At 47.8% G+C, this 17743-nt stretch overlaps 1 protein-coding gene across 10 annotated transcripts in view; it reads left to right on the forward strand.

The window, feature by feature from the left end:
* The first annotated feature begins 4816 nt into the window (after positions 1–4816).
* UBR5 (ubiquitin protein ligase E3 component n-recognin 5) overlaps positions 4817–17743 on the forward strand; it is a 167468-nt gene continuing 154541 nt past the window's right edge. For all 10 annotated transcript variants that reach the window (XM_075920248.2, XM_075920252.2, XM_075920251.2 and 7 more), the window contains exon 1: positions 4817–5145. In XM_075920248.2, the coding sequence (XP_075776363.1) occupies positions 5084–5145 (62 nt within the window). In that variant the 5' untranslated portion in view covers positions 4817–5083. The remainder of the gene's footprint in view (positions 5146–17743) is intronic.

Consider the following 17743-nt stretch of genomic DNA (forward strand, 5'->3'; position numbering starts at 1 on the left):
ATTGGATAAATGGACTGTAAGACAGACAGCGAGCTGGTTAGACCAGGGTTTCCCAAACTTTTTACTTTAGTTGAAACCCTTTTTTTTCAGTACTGTTTTTTGCAGCCCAAAAATATAAAAACATAAAAAACAAACTGAGAAAATACCAGACATATAACATGTCTGGTATTTTCTCATTAGGTAAGTTTTATTATTACTATAGGTATCAGTCTGTAGTTTTGAACTGCCTGGCTGGTAAATGTGCTCAGGCTGCATGAGTGTGTCTACCAGCCAGACAGTTCGCAACTACTCGAGGGTGTGTGCAAGTGTGAGGGGGGGGACAATAGAATCTCTGGGCTGGACTAATTCGTTCTTTGCGGGGGGGGGGGGGAAGGAGGGCAGCGCCCCGAGATCTACCTATGGCCAGGTCAGTCCCACTCCCTGCAGGCCGATTAATTCCTCCCCCCTGGACCCTCCACTGCGCCTCTGGCCAGCCCCACTTCTCCCAACCCCCTCCTGGGCAGCCAGTTCTCCCCCACTTCTCCTCCCAATCTCCCTTGGCCAGCCCTCCTTCCGGCGGCCACTTCTTCCCCCTCCCCCCACATCTTCCCCGGCCAGCTCCCTGTCCCCAACCTCGTGCCCCCCGGCAGCCCTGCTTCCACCGGCCCCCCAATCTCCCCAGCCCGCCCCGATTCCCCCATCCGGTGCTGCTTCCAGTGGCTGGCTCTCCTCTTCTCCCCCCCCCCACCTCTCCTAGCGAGGACTCTGCCAGGAGCTGGAACATCCAGCTGCAGACTCTGCCCAGGCCGGCAGAGGGCTTGGGGGACCCAGCACCACACGGGCACTCCAGGAGTGCAGAACACCCCAGCAACCACGCTGAGGCCCGGTAGTTTTTTTCCGGCAGTCCGGTACCGGGCCGCGGCCCATAGTTTGGGAAATGCTGGACTAGTGAGATTGCAGAATCTCCATCACTGGAGGTATTTAAGACCAGGTTAGATAGACACTTCTCAGGGATGAGCTAGGGCAACTCAACTTTGGTGCCTCCCCCTTCCCTTACTGCCCCTGCCCCCTTTGCCCTTTCTGCCCTTTTCCCCTCCTGCCCCTCTGTGCCCTCACACATGCCTTGCTCCATCCCCACCTTTCTCATGCCCACCCCTTCTTTCAAGCCTTCTCCCAGCACCTCCCCCTTCAGTCCCCAATGCCCTTGCCCTCTCCTCTCCCAGCATCACCCTGCCCCCCCCAACACCTCCCCTCCTGCCCTTTCCGTCATTGTCTGTAATTAGCCCCCTGGCATTTGTCTCTCCTGCACCCTGTCCCTTGGTGTCTTCCCCTCCCAAGACCCTCTCCTTCCCCCCCACCGCCGCACAAGCCAGTTTCCTGCCATCTGCCTTCCACGTTGCGGGGCCAGGGGCCGCTCTCAGGCCCTGGAGGCCAAACCCAGAGGCAGCCCTGCAATGTGCCTCTGAGAAGTTTTAAAATCCCAGCCCGTGACGTTACGTCACACCCAGGCATCCTCCCCGCCCACGGGCAACACTGCACATGGGCAGCAGCAGCTGGCAAGGAGGAGCCAGGCATGGCAGGGAGGGGCCTGGGCCTGCTCCAGGCAGAGCCGGGGGAAAGAGACCCAGCTCCACATATTGGTGGAGCAGGGCCCTCAGCTCTGTAACTCGCCAGCACTTCCGGGTTCAAGGGCGCGGGCCCCAATTCGACCTAGGGCTGGCCCTGCCAGCAGCCACCAGGCACGCTGAGGCCCGGTATTTTTTTCCCGCATCCCAGTAACAGGCCGCAGCCCATAGTTTGGGAAATGCTGCTCTAAAAAGTGATCAAGTGCACTGTACTTCCTTTTTATAGTCTTCCATTTGCTACATTTCCTTCCCACCCTCTCCTTAAAGGGAGAGGAACCCTTCAATGTGGGGTGTGTGTGTGTGTGACAAAAATGGAATTTCCCTCCTGTGCTGAGAAAAGGGTGGAGAAAGGGAAAGAGGAAAACTAATGTGAAACCAAGATTGCTCTTTAAGGTGACATTACTGAAGGAAAAACCAAACCACAGACTCCACTAAGATTGCTTTATCAATGCTTCAGAAATGTTCAGTTTTAGGAACTCTTTTAGCGATCTGTTTCAGAATCACTTATTACAACTTAGTGAATAGGAAATATTGTGGCAGTATACAGGCAGTCCCCAGGTTACGTACAAGATAGGGACTGTAGGTTTGTTCTTAAGTTGAATCCGTATGTAAGTTGAAACTGGCGTCCAGATTCAGCCGCTGCTGAAACTGACCGCCAGTTCTGACTTACATACAGATTCAACTTAAGAACCCCAAGCCAGCTGCTGCTGAAACTGATCAGCACTGATTCCAGGAAGCCTGGGGTAGAGCAACTCTGCCTTGGGCTTCCTGTAGTCAGCGCTGGTCAGTTTCAGCAGCGGCTGACTTGGGGACGCCTGGGGCAGAGCAGCTGGGGTGCTGCTGGGTTGCTCCAGTAGCACCGCTCCTTAGCGCTACTGGACCAACCCAGCAGCACCCCAGCTGCTCTGCCCCAGGCGTCCTGATTCAGCCACTGCTGAAACTGACCAGCAGCGGCTGAATCAGGACCTGGGGCAGAGCAGCTGGGGTGCTGCCGGGTTGGTCCAGTAGTGCCCAGAGCGGCGCTGCAGGACCAATCGGTAGCACCCCAGCTGCTCTGCTCCAGGGTCCAAAACAAAAGCCTGGTCTGCTGGAGGGGGGGGCACACTAGCCGCTCCCCCCCCCCCCCCCAGCAGACCAGGGACACCGGGAGCAGAGCCGCAGCGGCAGCGAGGCGCGGGACCCCGCCACGGGTGCGGCTTCAGTCCCGGTGCCTGTGGTCTGCTGGGGACGGTCCCCAGCAGACCACAGGCACCTGGACTGAAGCGGCAGCAGCGGCCGGTTCCCCGTGCTTCTGAGGCTTTGCTCTGGCAAAGCCTCAGAAGCGCGGGAACCCGCCCGGTGCCCCTGGTCTGCTGGAGACCAGGGGCACCAGAGCAGCTTACGAACGGGGCTCTCTCGCCCCGGAGCTCGCAGGTAGCAATTCGTAAGTGCGGATCCGCGTAAGTCCGGGACTGCCTGTATATCCTATTAAGAAATTGACCTTATCTGCCATTACTGAATCTTTTGAAAATATTGTTAGCAAGTGATTCACTAATTTAATTTTGACCGGTGTTATAACTATTTCCCAAGACAGTTATAATCACTGTGTAGATAAAATGTTAAGGAGAGTTGAATAAAACTTAGTTTTATAAAGACATTTTTATAACTCTTGCTAAAGTGACTGAGGAAGCTTTTTAAAAAAATATGCACAAATGACAATATTTCTCACATAGAGCAAGACTACCTTGTTATCTCTAAAGTCAATTTTTGACCAGTATATTAAAGCTTGTGCTTTAAGGCTTAAATCAATAACTAACTGACCAGGCTGAGACCTATGTCAGATCTCCCCATCACAAGTGAACAATGCAGGATTCTTAGATCACAAGTCCAAAACAATTTGCTCTGGAGGCTTTGAAAACATTATACTAGACTAGTAGACCACGTTTATTCCATTAAGGAAGTTCCTAGACTTTTAAAAAACCCATGGTTTTGCAGCCGTTCACTGACATTATTCAATATGTAGAAATATGATCAATTAAATAAACCCAGCATGAAACTAACTAAATTTCAGTTTTCCAGGGTGTTAGTATAAATATTTTAAATAAATGCTTTCCGATATATGATAAGGTAGTGCATGTGAGTATGCACTAGTTTGTAATTGTGGGGAGGGGAAGTCTTATTTAATGTAGCTTAGTGCTAGTGAAATAGCCCTCTTGCTTGCTTTGCAAACTACCATTACTTATCCCTACGAACTGTATATACTGCAACAATAAGCTTTCTACATGCTGACCCAAAGGCAAATGTATCAGGCTAAATCCATAGTCAAGTTACCTTTATTCCCCTCCAGCACCTGTGAATGGTTTTTAACACCAGTTCAGTTGTTTGAGTATCTCCCCCTCCTCAGGCAACTGAAACAAGGTTAAACAGTCTACACAGCTGCTTAGGGCAAGGAAAGGTATTCATCCCCGCCACCCTGTTAGTCAAAAAAGTCTTCAAGACCCCCCACGATGGCATAGGCCTGTTCTGGAGCCCGTTGGCCTGTCAGGGGCTGTACTCCTGTACGCACTGGTTAGCTGGCTACCAGCACGACTGTAAGAACGAGAAGTGGCCCCGTGGCACTTTAGAGCCAGTCTCTAGCTAGAGAGAATCACGAGCTTTCCTGGGCAAAACCCACTTCAGACCTGGCCCACTCCAGCCTGCGGCTGTCAGTGGCAATGAACCTGCTGAAGCCGGACCCGCCGCCAACGCCCCTCGCCCGGCGGTCAGGGCCCCCAGCCGAGCCCGGTAGCCGGACAGCAGCGTGAGGCTGGACACCGCCCCCTCACGGCCCGCACGCTCTCATGCCTCCAGCCGCCGCCGGCCTGGGCCCCTGAGGTCTCCCCGCCGCCCAGCTCCGCCCCCCAGGCGGCTCAGGCCCAGGCAGGGAGCGGCAAGAGGCCACAGGCAGCCGCGGAGGCCCGAGTCTCCCATCCGCCATCGCGAGCCGGGCCGCGACACGCAGACGCCTCCCCAGAGCGGGCAGCGCGCCGCAACCCCCCCCAGACGCGCTTCCCCGCCCCCAGCTTCTCCCAGGAGCACGTGGCCTTGATGTAATTTGCGTCCGACGTAGTCGCGCTTTACGGGCTCGCTAGCCCAATCCGCCACTTCCTTACAGCCACACCGCCGATAGGCCTTGCGCGCGCCAGTAAGCGTGCAGCTTACATCGCGGTCGCTCAGTGGGCGCCCCGCCCCACCCCGGCGCGGCGCAAGGAGGGAGGGAGAAGGGGCCGCTGGAAGTTAAGATGGCGGCGCGTGTGTGAGTGCGGCGCGGTGCGAGTCTCTTCCTGACCCTGCCGCCGCGGGCCCCCGCGCCCCACTCTGCGTCGGATCGCTGTGGGGAGGGAAGGACGCTGCTCGCGAGCGCGAGCGCCCCCACCGCCCCGAGAGAGACGCCGAGCTTCCCCCTCCCCCGCCTCCATTGTGTGCCCGGCCTCTGCCCGCCTCTGGGGGGGGAGCGCAACATGACATCGATCCACTTCGTGGTGCACCCGCTGCCGGGCACCGAGGACCAGCTCAATGACCGGTGAGGGGAGGCCCACGTGGGTGAGGGGGACGGAGAGGGGAGGGGCGCGGCCCGGCCCCTGGGGGACATGGGAGGGAGGGGCGGGCCCATGTGTCTGGCGGCCAGAGAGAGGCGGGTGGCTGGGCGGCGGGCAGGGAAGCCGTGAGCGTGTCTGCGGGCCGGTGGGCTTGGGAGGGGAAGAGTCCCGCTTCTCTGCACGGGGTCTGATGTATCCGAGCCCCCTCCCCGCAGCCATTTGCTGTGGGTGATGTCCCTGCCCTCTTTGGGCCCGGGGACGCGTCTGGGCTGCACGTTCAAAGCATGGTCGTTTCCTGATAGTCCCCCGAGACTGCAAACTCTGGGTCCCGGGGGGGATCGTGACTTTTGAGAGTGAGTCCCCGTGTCTCTCCGCCCAGCTTTTTCTGGCCAGGAGACACTGGGGCTGTACCAGGCTTCTCATGTGAGAAGTGGGTTCTAATTACTCCTGGAGGGAGGCTGAGGAGGAGTAGGAATTTGTCCATACAAATCAACGATGAATTGACAGACACTGTAGTTGGAATTGCATATCATGGAAGATACAGTGGAAGCGTGAGGAAAGTATAAGGACTTGGTTTTAGGCCTTTAGTTTGAAAGGGGTTGTTCTGTAAAGTGCTCACTATTGAGCACTATTGCAGGGAAGAGAAAGAGGCATGGAAACACATTGCATCTTTAAATGTGATGTTTGGAAATCTTCCAGTTATAGTTAAGATTATGCAGTGATAAACATAGGTTGTGAAGAAACTATACTAGTCTGGGGAAAGAAGGAAACATTTTATTTAAATCTCGAGGTGTGAGACATTTTCAGATTCTTCTGTTGATATCTTCTTTTGTAGTCATTAATAGTTTTCTGCAGTTAGTAAATTTCACAATATAAAATCTTAATAGATTCTGAACTGATAAATTCTCAGTTTATATTAATTCACTGTCAAATTATCTGTGGTTAATAATACAGAAGACCTAGATTTTAGTTATAGGGTGGAAATCTAAATAAACTTGTTTCTGAACAGGCTGTGTGAGCCTTTGGATATTTATTTCTGTTTTTTGCAGCCTCCCAGATTTGAATATAGGTCTAGAAAACTTCCATTATGTTGTCTCACTGAGTAATTTGCAGCAAGAAAAGAGGGTTGGGGGCCGAAATACTTCTCCATTAAACTACATCTGCAATTCAAGGGCTTATAATGTTAACAATGAGCAAAGTAAGTCATTGGAAGGATGATATTTCACCCAAACTTCTCCATCTTTGTTCTTAAACAGAGGAGAGAGTTGTAGTGATAAAACAGGCCTGTGACTTAACTCTTGCTAGTTGGGTGTAATTTTTTTGGGTGACCTGGTGACACATCTTATAAGGCACTGTTTGTCATGTGCTTCTCAAAGGAGGCAGCCTAACTACTGTTGGGAGATTGACCTCCTTTGCAGTAATGCCTTCACATATGGTATGCATCTGCTTCCAGGAGGAGGAAAATTGTGAGCACTAATACTATGATGGGATATTTCCATTTCTTCACCTAACTTTTGGTTTATGAAGATTTTGATTTTGAAAGCACCAGCATCTTTATTAAAAATATGATGAGGCCATTGTTGAACAAGTAATTACCAACCTTGGTTCAAGTATATTGAAGTAACACTCCAGATTTGTCTTACACCTTACCTGTCTTGTTTTTGGCTAAGCTTTCAGAGGCCTTGCATTCAACTACAGGCAGTCCCCGACTTACGCGGATCCGACTTATGTCGGATCCGCACTTACGAACGGGGCTTTCTCGCCCCGAAAGTCGAGGTGGCGGATTGCTGCCTGCGAGCTCCGGGGCGAGAGAGCCCCGTTTGTAAGCTGCTCCCGGTGCCCCTGGTCTGCTGGAGACGGTCCTCAGCAGACCAGGGGCACCGGGACTGAAGCCGCAGCAGCGGCGGGTTCCCGCGCTTCTGAGGCTTTGCTCTGGCAAAGCCTCAGAAGCGCGTGAACTCGTCGCTGCTGCGGCTTCAGTCCGGTGCCCCTGGTCTGCTGTAGACGGTTCTCAGCAGACCAGGGGCACCGGGACTGAAGCCGCAGCCGCGGCGGGGTCCCGCGCCTCTGAGGCTTTGCTCTGGCAAAGTCTCAGAGGCGCGGCACCCCGCTGCTGCTGCGGCTCTGCTCCCCGTGTCCCTGGTCTGCTGGGGTGGGGGGGGGGCGCAGCTAGTGTGCCCCCCCCCCCCCCCAGCAGACCAGGCTTTTGTTGTGGACCCTGGGGCAGAGCAGCTGGGGCGCTGCCGATTGGTCCTGCAGCGCCGCTCTGGGCACTACTGGACCAACCCGGCAGCACCCCAGCTGCTCTGCCCCAGGTCCTGATTCAGCTGCTGCTGGTCAGTTTCAGCAGTGGCTGAATCAGGACGCCTGGGGCAGAGCAGCTGGGGTGCTGCTGGGTTGGTCCAGTAGCACCAGGGAGCGAGGAGCGGTGCTACTGGAGCAACCCAGCAGCACCCCAGCTGCTCTGCCCCAGGCGTCCCCAAGTCAGCCGCTGCTGAAACTGACCAGCGCTGACTACAGGAAGCCCGAGGCACAGTTACTCTGCCCCAAGCTTCCTGGAATCAGCTGCTGATCAGTTTCAGCAGCAGCTGACTTGGGGACGCTTGGGGTTCTTAAATTGAATCTGTATGTAAGTCAGAACTGGTGGTCAGTTTCAGCAGCGGCTGAATCTGGATGCCAGTTCCGACTTACATACAGATTCAACTTAAGAACAAACCTACAGTCCCTATCTTGTATGTAACCCGGGGACTGCCTGTAATCTGCATTTCTCTGGAATGCAGTATGGTTTGAATATCATATCTGGTCAATTTCAAAATGACAGGAGATGTGCCTTCCAGCATAACAGTATCTGGCTCATCTCCATGTGTCCTCCCAGTAGAGTTTCAAGGTATTAAGATGTTAATTACTTTCCTACCAGACAACGGAAAATAACAGTGGAGGAATAGGGATGTGAGCACAGTCCTTGGGAGTGGGGTGAATGGGGAACACTGGAAATGAGAGGGGAAAGAGGAGAAACACACAGCCCCTTTTGGAGTGTTGGATGTGGGATCCTGCTATGGTGGGAGAGGAGGAATGTGGAAAGGAGATGTAAGCAAAGAACCTCGTATGCATGGTAGAATGGGGGATCATGCAATTTGTGTGGACACACAACCCTCTAGTGAGAAGAGATTGGGAGACCCTGGTATGGGGAGAACGGAAGAAGCTGACTGCTGGCATGCAGAGAATATTGGGGGACTCTGGTATGGGAGAATGGGGGATACACAAACCCCTGGCAAAGAGGAGGTCGAGGGACTGGTGTGTCGTAGTTGTAGAATAGGAGAGTACATAGTCCCAACATGAGGCAGAGGTTGGAAGAAGTTGTGTGGAACTGCTGAAAGAGATTGATGACAGAATTGCACACTTGGAGCTTGTGGTATGGAATGAAGAGATTCAAGAAGCCCCTGGTATGTGCAAATGCAGTAATGTTGGCCTACATTATAAAGTTTAACCAGTTAACTGATTACATAGGAGCAGCATCGGGCCCCTGCTATGGCTGGGCTGGAGTGGGCTCTCCGCTGTGGGCAGGGGCTACTTTAGCCCCTTGGGGCTGCTGGCTCTCAGCCTGCATGTGCTGGGAGTCCGCAGCCTCAAAGGCTGGGGGCGTGGGAGGCAGAAGTTGGAGCAGGTTGTGGGCAGAGGGCCGTTTCTGGGTAACAGTAATGCTTACCGGGTAACCGGTTACTTGTTCACATCCTTATTATAAAGTGTGTCTGTTCCACCACCACCCCCCGCATCTCTCCCTCGTTACTTACAGTTATCTGTGCTGAATATGACACTTAAGTCCTCCTATCATTTCCTTCTTTTACCACAACACCAGTTCTTATGACTTTTGTTTGATACAGAAAACTTCACAAAAATGTGGTAATTAACAGGGCTCGACAAATAGTGTAATCTGCTTGCCCGTGGCGATTAGCTTACGCACCGGAAGAGCTGACGCGGAGCGATTGACGCATGTGCAGAACGATATGCGCAGAGCGCAGAACCGTGCAGCTGACGAGCAGGGCTCGCCGCCGCTCGGTGAGCCCTGGTAATTAATATATGAAAAAAGCTGTAAGTGCTATCAACCAGTGATTTCTATTGAATCAAGTGCCATCTTGACCTGAGCAACAAATCATAAGTATCCTCTTCACAAACACCACGTTTCTAATAAAATTATATCAGAACTTGCAACTCTGAATTAAAAAAGGTTCATAAATAGGATTTGTGGTGTGCGTGTTATTTAGGAAATGCCAATTAATTTTTATTTGACACTACTACTTATTACTATAATGTGACTATATAACAAGGCCTAGATAACATAGTTTCACATAAACACATGTTTAAAAATTCCTGTTGAGTTGAGATGTTTTCCCTATTTTTTTTTCCATTTTATAGTTTTTCTTGACTTGCTGTTCTTTCTACCACAAATGCTGTCAGAAGGCAAAATCACTTTTCTCCATCCCCACTGCAGCTTCTAATTGCTTCTTGTTCTGATTTTTGTGAATAGAATTCATTTTGATAGCCTATTGTAATACTTCTGTGCAACCCCTTCTCCCCCCATCTAAATTATGTTGGTCTCCTAAAATCATAAATGGCTGAGTATCAGATGTTTGAATTTTATATTAGGATGTATTTACATGTTGAAGCATATGAGACTTACATTTGTAATCCTCCTATGAATCAAGATATTGAATGGTCTCATATCTTAAAATAAGGCATTTAACCAGTATGAATTTAGAGAAGTAAGAATAAATTTATGGAAGAGGCAGAGTTGTGAATTTGATAGTAGATAGTTTTCACTAACTTCCTCCAGCATAATTAGTCTTCTCTTCGGTTGGGTAGACATTACACCCGATAGGAGGGAAAAGGAAACACCTTTTAAAAAACTATAAAACCCACAATAATTAGACCAGTTGTAGTACCTGAAAGTGCTTTTTAACTTTTTTTTAAATAACTAAACTTTACCTTGATGGTGACCCTTAGTACTGTCTTATTGCACTAATGTTGAAATCTACTGTAAAACATTGAATGAGTTATATCTAAAAGCTTTTCTGGAGAAAACAAAGCAAAAGATAGCTTTTCCAAGGACATATGGGGTTTGTGTTAGGATTCATTTTTTAAATGGTTAAGTGATTTCACGAAAGCCTTGCCTAATAAATTTGTTAATTTCTAAGGTGCCATAGGATTGCTCCTTTTTTTTTTTAAAGTTACTGATGAACACAGCTAGCCCTCTAAGACATTTTTGCTCTCCTTTTGTTTAGGATGAACTGAACTAATGAAGTTTCTCCACAACAGTAGATATGTTAGAAAAATAGGTGACTTGAGATTTTCCCAAAGTTTTTCACCTGTAGACAAAATAAGAAAAAAATCAAAATTCTGCAGCCTAATCTAGAAAATGTATTTATGCAGAATAGAAGGGACACTAGTTTATGGCTTTAATTGTTAAAACAGAAATGCCTAACTGCTATGACAATAGGCAATATAGGTGTTAATACACTTGGGTAAACTATGCCCTTTGCTTAGTAATGTTTTAATCTGTTTAGGGCTAGAGACCCTGTGGGCAGCTCATGGAGTTTAGCTCCACAGGCACTGATGCAGAGGGGGTATCTGGGAGAGGCAGGGAACGGGAGGATCCATGATGGCTAAATAGTCCTCTTTGTAACTTCCTTGTGTAGACAAGTCTTTAGTTACAAGTAAGTGTGTTGTGATTTTGTTTTAAGGATTTAATCTCTTAAATGTATAGAGGATTAAAACTTAACCAGAAGTTTTAATGGGAATGACATGTGTGTCTCCTGTAATAAGTTATGATGTTTAAATATAGTAGAATCTCAAAGATATGAATTCAAGAATTATGGACTTTCCAGTCTACTGGACAGCCCGTGAAACTAGAAGGCTATAATCAGGCAGCTGCGCAGGCAAAAATAAAAGCAAATACTGTACTTCATGGGGGCCTCTGACTCTCAGGAGCGCTGGGCATCAGTGTGTGTGCAGCGGTCAGGATTGTGGGTAGAGCAGGTGCTTAAGGCTTCTGACCCTCAGGAGCACCGAGGCTCAGGGCTTTACACGGGGATTGGGGGGGGGAGGGGGCACTACAACTCTGCTTTTGATATCAGCCAGAGGTGGGGGCTGGGAAGAGGAGGCTATCAGGGCTTTAGCTACAAGGGGAGCACCAGTTTCAGCCCTGTAACTTCTTCCTCATAGCTATAGCCCCAATCTCTGATAGCCCCCTCCCTCAGCTAAAACTTGGCGTGGATAGCTGAAGCCCTGATCTCGGTACCCACCGCAGGAATGAAGTTTCAGTACTCCCTCCCTTTAGATCTAAAGGCCTGAGATCTGGTACTCCCAGGCGGCAGAAGCCCTGGCCCTCTTGGATCAGAGGCCCTCCCCAAACCCAGCCCAAGTGAAGCCTGCTCCTCAAGAGTGGAGCCCTTGGCCACCCGGTCCCCGGGGAGGATATTTTGCACAGCAGGGCAGTGAAGCCACTGTTTAACTGCTAAGTGGATACTTATTGGTTAGACAGTTTACACCGTAACATCTCTAATTGAATATACTAATGACAGAATCCACGCTAGCTAAAAATTCAAAAAGCTCTGTCCACACTTTCTGTAGTTACAAATTTTGCTATGTAAAGGACTTGTACAGAAGTGCAAAATACCAAAACAAAAACCTGTGAGTTGAGACTTGTCCATGGATAACTTAGTTCTCTACTTCAGTTGTCAAATAAGTGTTGTTAATTTTTTTGAAGGTGAAGTTGTGTTGTATGTGTACTTTCTCCTTGAGGGAGGTACACACATGTCTCATTTGAGGCTCATTTACAAATTCTTGTTCTTTTTCTGAGTGGCATCTCAAACCTGAGACTGAAAATGGAAGCAGAGATGGGTGGTAGAGTAGTTGTTGTCTTATAAGTCAGTAGTAATGGGATCTGCTCAGCCCTGCACCCCAGACTTGACTTCGGGGACCGCACATGCATAATTGGCCGTGCATATTCTTCCTTAAGTGTGGTCTGAGATACAACTAGCTAAAAAAGGAGCAATCAAGGATGATAAAGCCATTGCGGAGAAACTAAATGATTTCTTTGCTTCAGTCTTCATGGCTGAGGACGTTGGGGAGATTCTTGAATCTGCACTGTCCTTTGTGGGTGATGAATCTGAGAAACTGTCCCGGATTGAAGGGTCATTAGAGGAGGCTTTGGAACAAATAGAAAAACTTATTGTTAACAAATCTCCGGGACCGGATGGCATTCATCCAAGGGTTCTAAAAGAACTCAAATGGGAAATTGCTGAGCTATTATCTGTGGTTTGTAACCTATCCTTTAAATCGGCTTCCGTACCTAATGACTGGAAAGTAGCCAACGTGACACCAATATTTAAAAAGGGCTGTAGAGGCGATCCTGGCAACTACAGACAGGTAAGTCTAACGTCAGTACCGGGCAAATTAGTTGAAACAATAGTAAAGGATAAAATTGTGAAGCATGTAGAAGAACATAATTTGTTGGACAAAAGTCAACATGGTTTCTGTAAAGGGAAATCCTGTCTTACTAATCTATTAGAGTTTTGAAGGGGTTAACAAACATGTGGACAAGGGGGATCCAGTAGATATAGTATACTTGGATTTTCAGAAAGCCTTTGACAAGGTCCCTCACCAAAGGCTCTTGTGTAAATTACATGGCTATGGGATAAGAGGGAAGGTCCTTTCTTGGATTGACAACTGGTTAAAAGACAGGAAACAAAGGGTAGGAATAAATGGTACATTTTCAGATTGGAGAGGGGTAACTAGTGGTGTACCCCAAGGGTCAGTCCTGGGATCAATCCTTTTCAACTTATTCATAAATGATCTGGAGAAAGGGGTAAGCAGTGAGGTAGTAAAGTTTGCAGATGATACCAAACTGTTTAGGATAGTCAAGACAGAAGCAGACTGTGAGGGACTCCAAGAAGATCTCACCAAACTGAGTGATTGGGCAACAAAATGGCAAATGAAATTTAATGTGGATAAGTGTAAAGTAATGCACATTGGGAAAAATAACCCCAGCTATACGTACAGTATGATGGGGGCTAATTTGGCTACGAGAAATCAGGAAAGAGATCTTGGAGTTATCGTGGACAGTTCTCTGAAAACTTCCACTCAGTGTGCAGCGGCGGTCAAAAAGGCAAATAGGATGCTAGGAATTATTAGGAAAGGGATAGAAAATAAGACCCAGAATATCTTACTGCCCCTCTATAAAACTATGGTACACCCACATCTTGAATACCGTGTGCAGATGTGGTCTCCTCACCTCAAAAAAGATATTTTGGCCTTGAAAAGGGTTCAGAAAAGGGCAACAAAAATGATTAGGGGTTTGGAACGGGTCCCATATGAGGAAAGGCTAAAGAGACTGGGACTTTTCAGTTTAGAAAAGAGGAGACTGAGGGGGGATATGATAGAGGTATATAAAATCATGAGTGGTGTGGAGAGGGCCGATAAAGAAAAATTATTTATTAGTTCCCTAAATAGAAGAACTAGAGGACACCAAATGAAATTAATGGGTAGCAGGTTTAAAACTAATAAAAGAAAGTTCTTCTTCACACAGTGTGTAGTCAACCTGTAGACCTCTTTGCCAGAGGAGGCTGTGAAGGCTAGGACTATAATAGAGTTTAAAGAGAAGCTAGATAATTTCATGGAGGTTAGGTCCATAAAAGGCTATTAGCCAGGGGATAAATTGGTGTCCTTGGCCTCTGTCTGTCAGAGGCTGGAGAGGGATGGCAGGAGACAAATCGCTTGATCATTGTCTTCAGTCTACCCTCTTGGGGCACCTGGTGCTGGCCACTGTCGGTAGACAAGATACTGGATTAGATGGACCTTTGGTCTGACCCAGTACGGCTGTTCTTATGTAAGTAGAACCAGAGGAAGAATTTAGTAGGGTAGCAGCTTGGTCACATATATTGCTTTTCCCTCCCTCCTAAATTTAGTAGGGGCTGGGCAAGCTGGCAGTCCAGCTCAGTCCCTGCTCTCGCTGGGACGGAGACCAAACCTTGATGTAGCTGTTCAATTTAAAATACAGGAGGAACTGGTGGGGGGGAGACAGGCTTCCTGACTCCTCCTGCCTTTTAAATTGCAGAGCTGCAGTGGGATTTGGTCCAGGCACAAGCTGTGACAAAGCTGGACTGCCTGCCTAGGCAGTAGCCTTCCTAGCCTCCCTGATAGTCAGTGGGTGTGGGGGGAGCAGAGACAGTGCTGTGGGTAACTGGCCTAGCTGGCTTCCTCTCCCCCCCTCCGCACCAGCTCCTGCTCCCCCTCCCTACATCCCCGCAGCCTCTGATATAGAGGCAGCGGGGGTGGGGGGAGGAGAATGCAAGTTGTTGACTCGACTACCTGATAAACTTAAGTTTATCGGGTAGTTGACTAATTAACTACTCTTGCATTCTTATTTTCACAAGAATATAAATTATACATTGCTTCACCCAAACATATACCTAGATACTACAGTTTTCTAGTATATTGTAGCTATACTTTTTTTTTTAAAACAATTATGACTTCCTAATTATGGTACAGGTTGAACCTCTCTGGTCTGGTAACATCTGTGGTCCAGCATGATTTTAATTAGTTGATGTCCACTTATCATGGGTGTGGCCAAATTTCCAATGGTCCCATAAAGTTGTTTACAGACACAGGTCCTGGCTCTCAGTGCTTTTATGTAGCTCTAATTTACTTCTAAATGTTTTCTACGAGCCCAGGAAACAAGGAAAGTGTTGTTAATGCTAGACAATATTGACTTCTCTTTGTTCTGCAAATACTCTGGTTTGGCATCAGTCAGGTCCGTAGGGTGCTGGACGGGAGAGGTTCAACCTGTATTGTTTTAAATGAAATACATACAGGGCCCACAGTCTGAGTAGTATATAAAATAGTTGCACTCAAATCATACTCGTTAGTTCCATTTGCAGAACATTCCTGTTACAGCTTATTTTTATGCTCCTCACCATAAAGCAGCCCTAACACTACTTGCCAAATGAGTTTAAGGGCATGAGTTTAAAAAAAAATCTGTGCAATTTAAGGACTGTATAAAGCCTCCTGCAAGAGGCTTGACATGGAAGGCACTCAGGCCTAGATTGTCAAAGGGATGGAGGCACCTAATTCCCATTGATGTTAGAGCTGAAATGCCTGTGAGGATCTGGGCCTCAGATACTGTAGTTGTGGGCAGCAGAAGTATAAAACTTAGTCCCACACTCAACTTATGCTACTTACTTATCTATCTGAAGACAAGAGAGGCAAACAACTTAGACAAAGACTTTCCATTGGCAGAACCTTTAAAGCAGGAGAAATATTTTACCTGTGCCAGCCTGTTGATTCTTTGAGGTAACAGGCTTTTGTTTAAACTTTTATGCACAAGAAAATCTACTTTTTGAGACAAAATATGGGACATTTCTGAAAATTATGAACAGAGAGAAACAACTTCATTCATAATGAGCTTATACAAGTGCACAGATAAAGAAATGTGTAGTTGGTAGTATTGCCACTTGCACGTTCTAAGTTGTAAAATAACTAGGTGCTGTATGTGACAGGATGATGTCTGTTATATTTCAAAAATGCTTCTCTATAAAGACAGAATCAAAAAGTAGGGAAGGAAATGCAATATGTAAGTACAGTAATTCCTCATTTAACACTGTTTCAGAAAATGATCGTGTTAAGTGAAAACGTGTTATGCAGGGTCAATCCCATTGACAATAATGGAAAAATGGGTTGCGTTTCAAACAGTGGTGTCTGTTGGGACCGGGACATAAGGTTGGGAGAGAAAGGGGACTGGATTACAACAGGGAGGGGAGGTGTTTGGCTCAGGGGGAAAAGAGGGGAGGGGAGAAGAGGGGGATTGGGTTGGGAGTACATTATGCTCCTGTGATGGGTCTGCCGGGACCTGCACTGCGTCCGGTGAGGGAGGGTCGCTGGGGAACAGCGTGGTGAGCGACGAACCCTCTGCTGCTTTGCAGTGAGGCAGGGGAAACCCCGCGCAGCCGCTGTCAATGGGCTGGCTGTAGAAATCGTGTTATTCTGGGGCCGGTCGTATAATTAGCACAATTTTTTTTAAGGAACATTTTTTTATCGCAAAAATGTGTTAAACGGGCATGTGTTAAATGAGGGATTACTGTATAGTGATCAGGCAATCAGCTATTCCAAAACAATATCAGGATTTGATGAATTGTTCGTTTATTCTTGAACAATTGTATCTCGTTTTGGCTTTTTTTGAATGGCTTCTGTGTGTGTGCGTGTGTGGGGAGGGGACACCACAGATTCTAGGCACCTAAACCACATAGGATATGATATTTACCTTCAGAAGAGGTGACAAAGGTTTGTAACACAGTTTGAAAGATTTTGCTGAAGAGATAAGTGTTTAGCTTAAGTCAGTATTACAAATGCACTTCCTCTCCATCTGAGACTCAAATATAGCATTTGCTGGGGAAGTATGAGAGACTTATTGTCAGGATGCAGTTCCTGAATCCCGCTGACCAGTCTCGTCTTTTTTTTTATCATCCATCATTAGTTAATGTTTAGTAAGGTCCTGATGCTGCAGTTGGCTGTACGTAAATTCAGTTGCAAATTGGGAATTAAATAATAGAACACTAGAACTGGAAGGGACCTCGATAAGTCATCGAGTTCAGTCCCCTGCCCTCACAGCAGGACCCAGTACTGTCTAGATCGTCCCTGATAAATGTCTGTCTAACCTGCTCTTAAATATCTCCAGAGATGGAGTTTCCACAATCTCTCTAAGCCACTTATTCCAGTGTTTAACCACCCTGACAGTTAGAAAGTTTTTTCTAATGTCCAACCTAAACCTCCCTTGCTGCAGTTTAAACCCATTGCTGCTTTTCCTATCCTCATAGGCCAAGGAGAACAATTTTTCTCCCTCCTCCCTGTGACACCCCTTTAGATACCTGTAAACCGCTATCATGTCCCCTCTCAGTTGTCTCCTTTCCAAACGAAACAAGCCCAATTCTTTCAGTCTTCCTTCATAGATCATGTTCTCTAGACTTTTAATCATTCTTGTTGCTCTTTTCTGGACCTTTTCCAGTTTCTCCACATCTGTCTTGAAATGTGGTGCCCAGATCTGGACACATTACTCCAATTGAGACCTAATGAATGCAGAGCAGAAGAATGAGTTCTCGTGTGTTACAACACTCCTGTTAATGCATCCCAGAATCATATTTGTTTTTTTTGCAACAGCGTCACACTGTTGACTCATATTTAGTTTGTGGTCCACTATGACCCTGGATGCTTTTCAGCAGTACTTCTTCCTAGATAGTCACTTCCCATTCTGTATGTGTGAAGCTGATGGTTCCTTCCTAAGTGGAGTATTTTGCATTTGTCCTTATTAAACTTCATCCGACTTACCTCAGACCATTTCTCCAGTTCGTCCAGATCATTTTGAATTATGATCCTATTCTCCAAAGCAGTTGCAGCCCCTCCCAGCTTGGTACCATCTGCAAATTTAATAACCATACTCTATGCCAATATCTAAATTGTTGATGAAGATATTGAACAGAACCAGTCCCAAAACAGATCCCCGCGTAATCCCACTTGTTACACCCTTCCAGCATT

The sequence above is a fragment of the Pelodiscus sinensis genome, chromosome 2 (assembly GCF_052426305.1).
Source record: "Pelodiscus sinensis isolate ZL-2025 chromosome 2, ASM5242630v1, whole genome shotgun sequence".
NCBI lineage: Eukaryota > Metazoa > Chordata > Testudines > Trionychidae > Pelodiscus > Pelodiscus sinensis.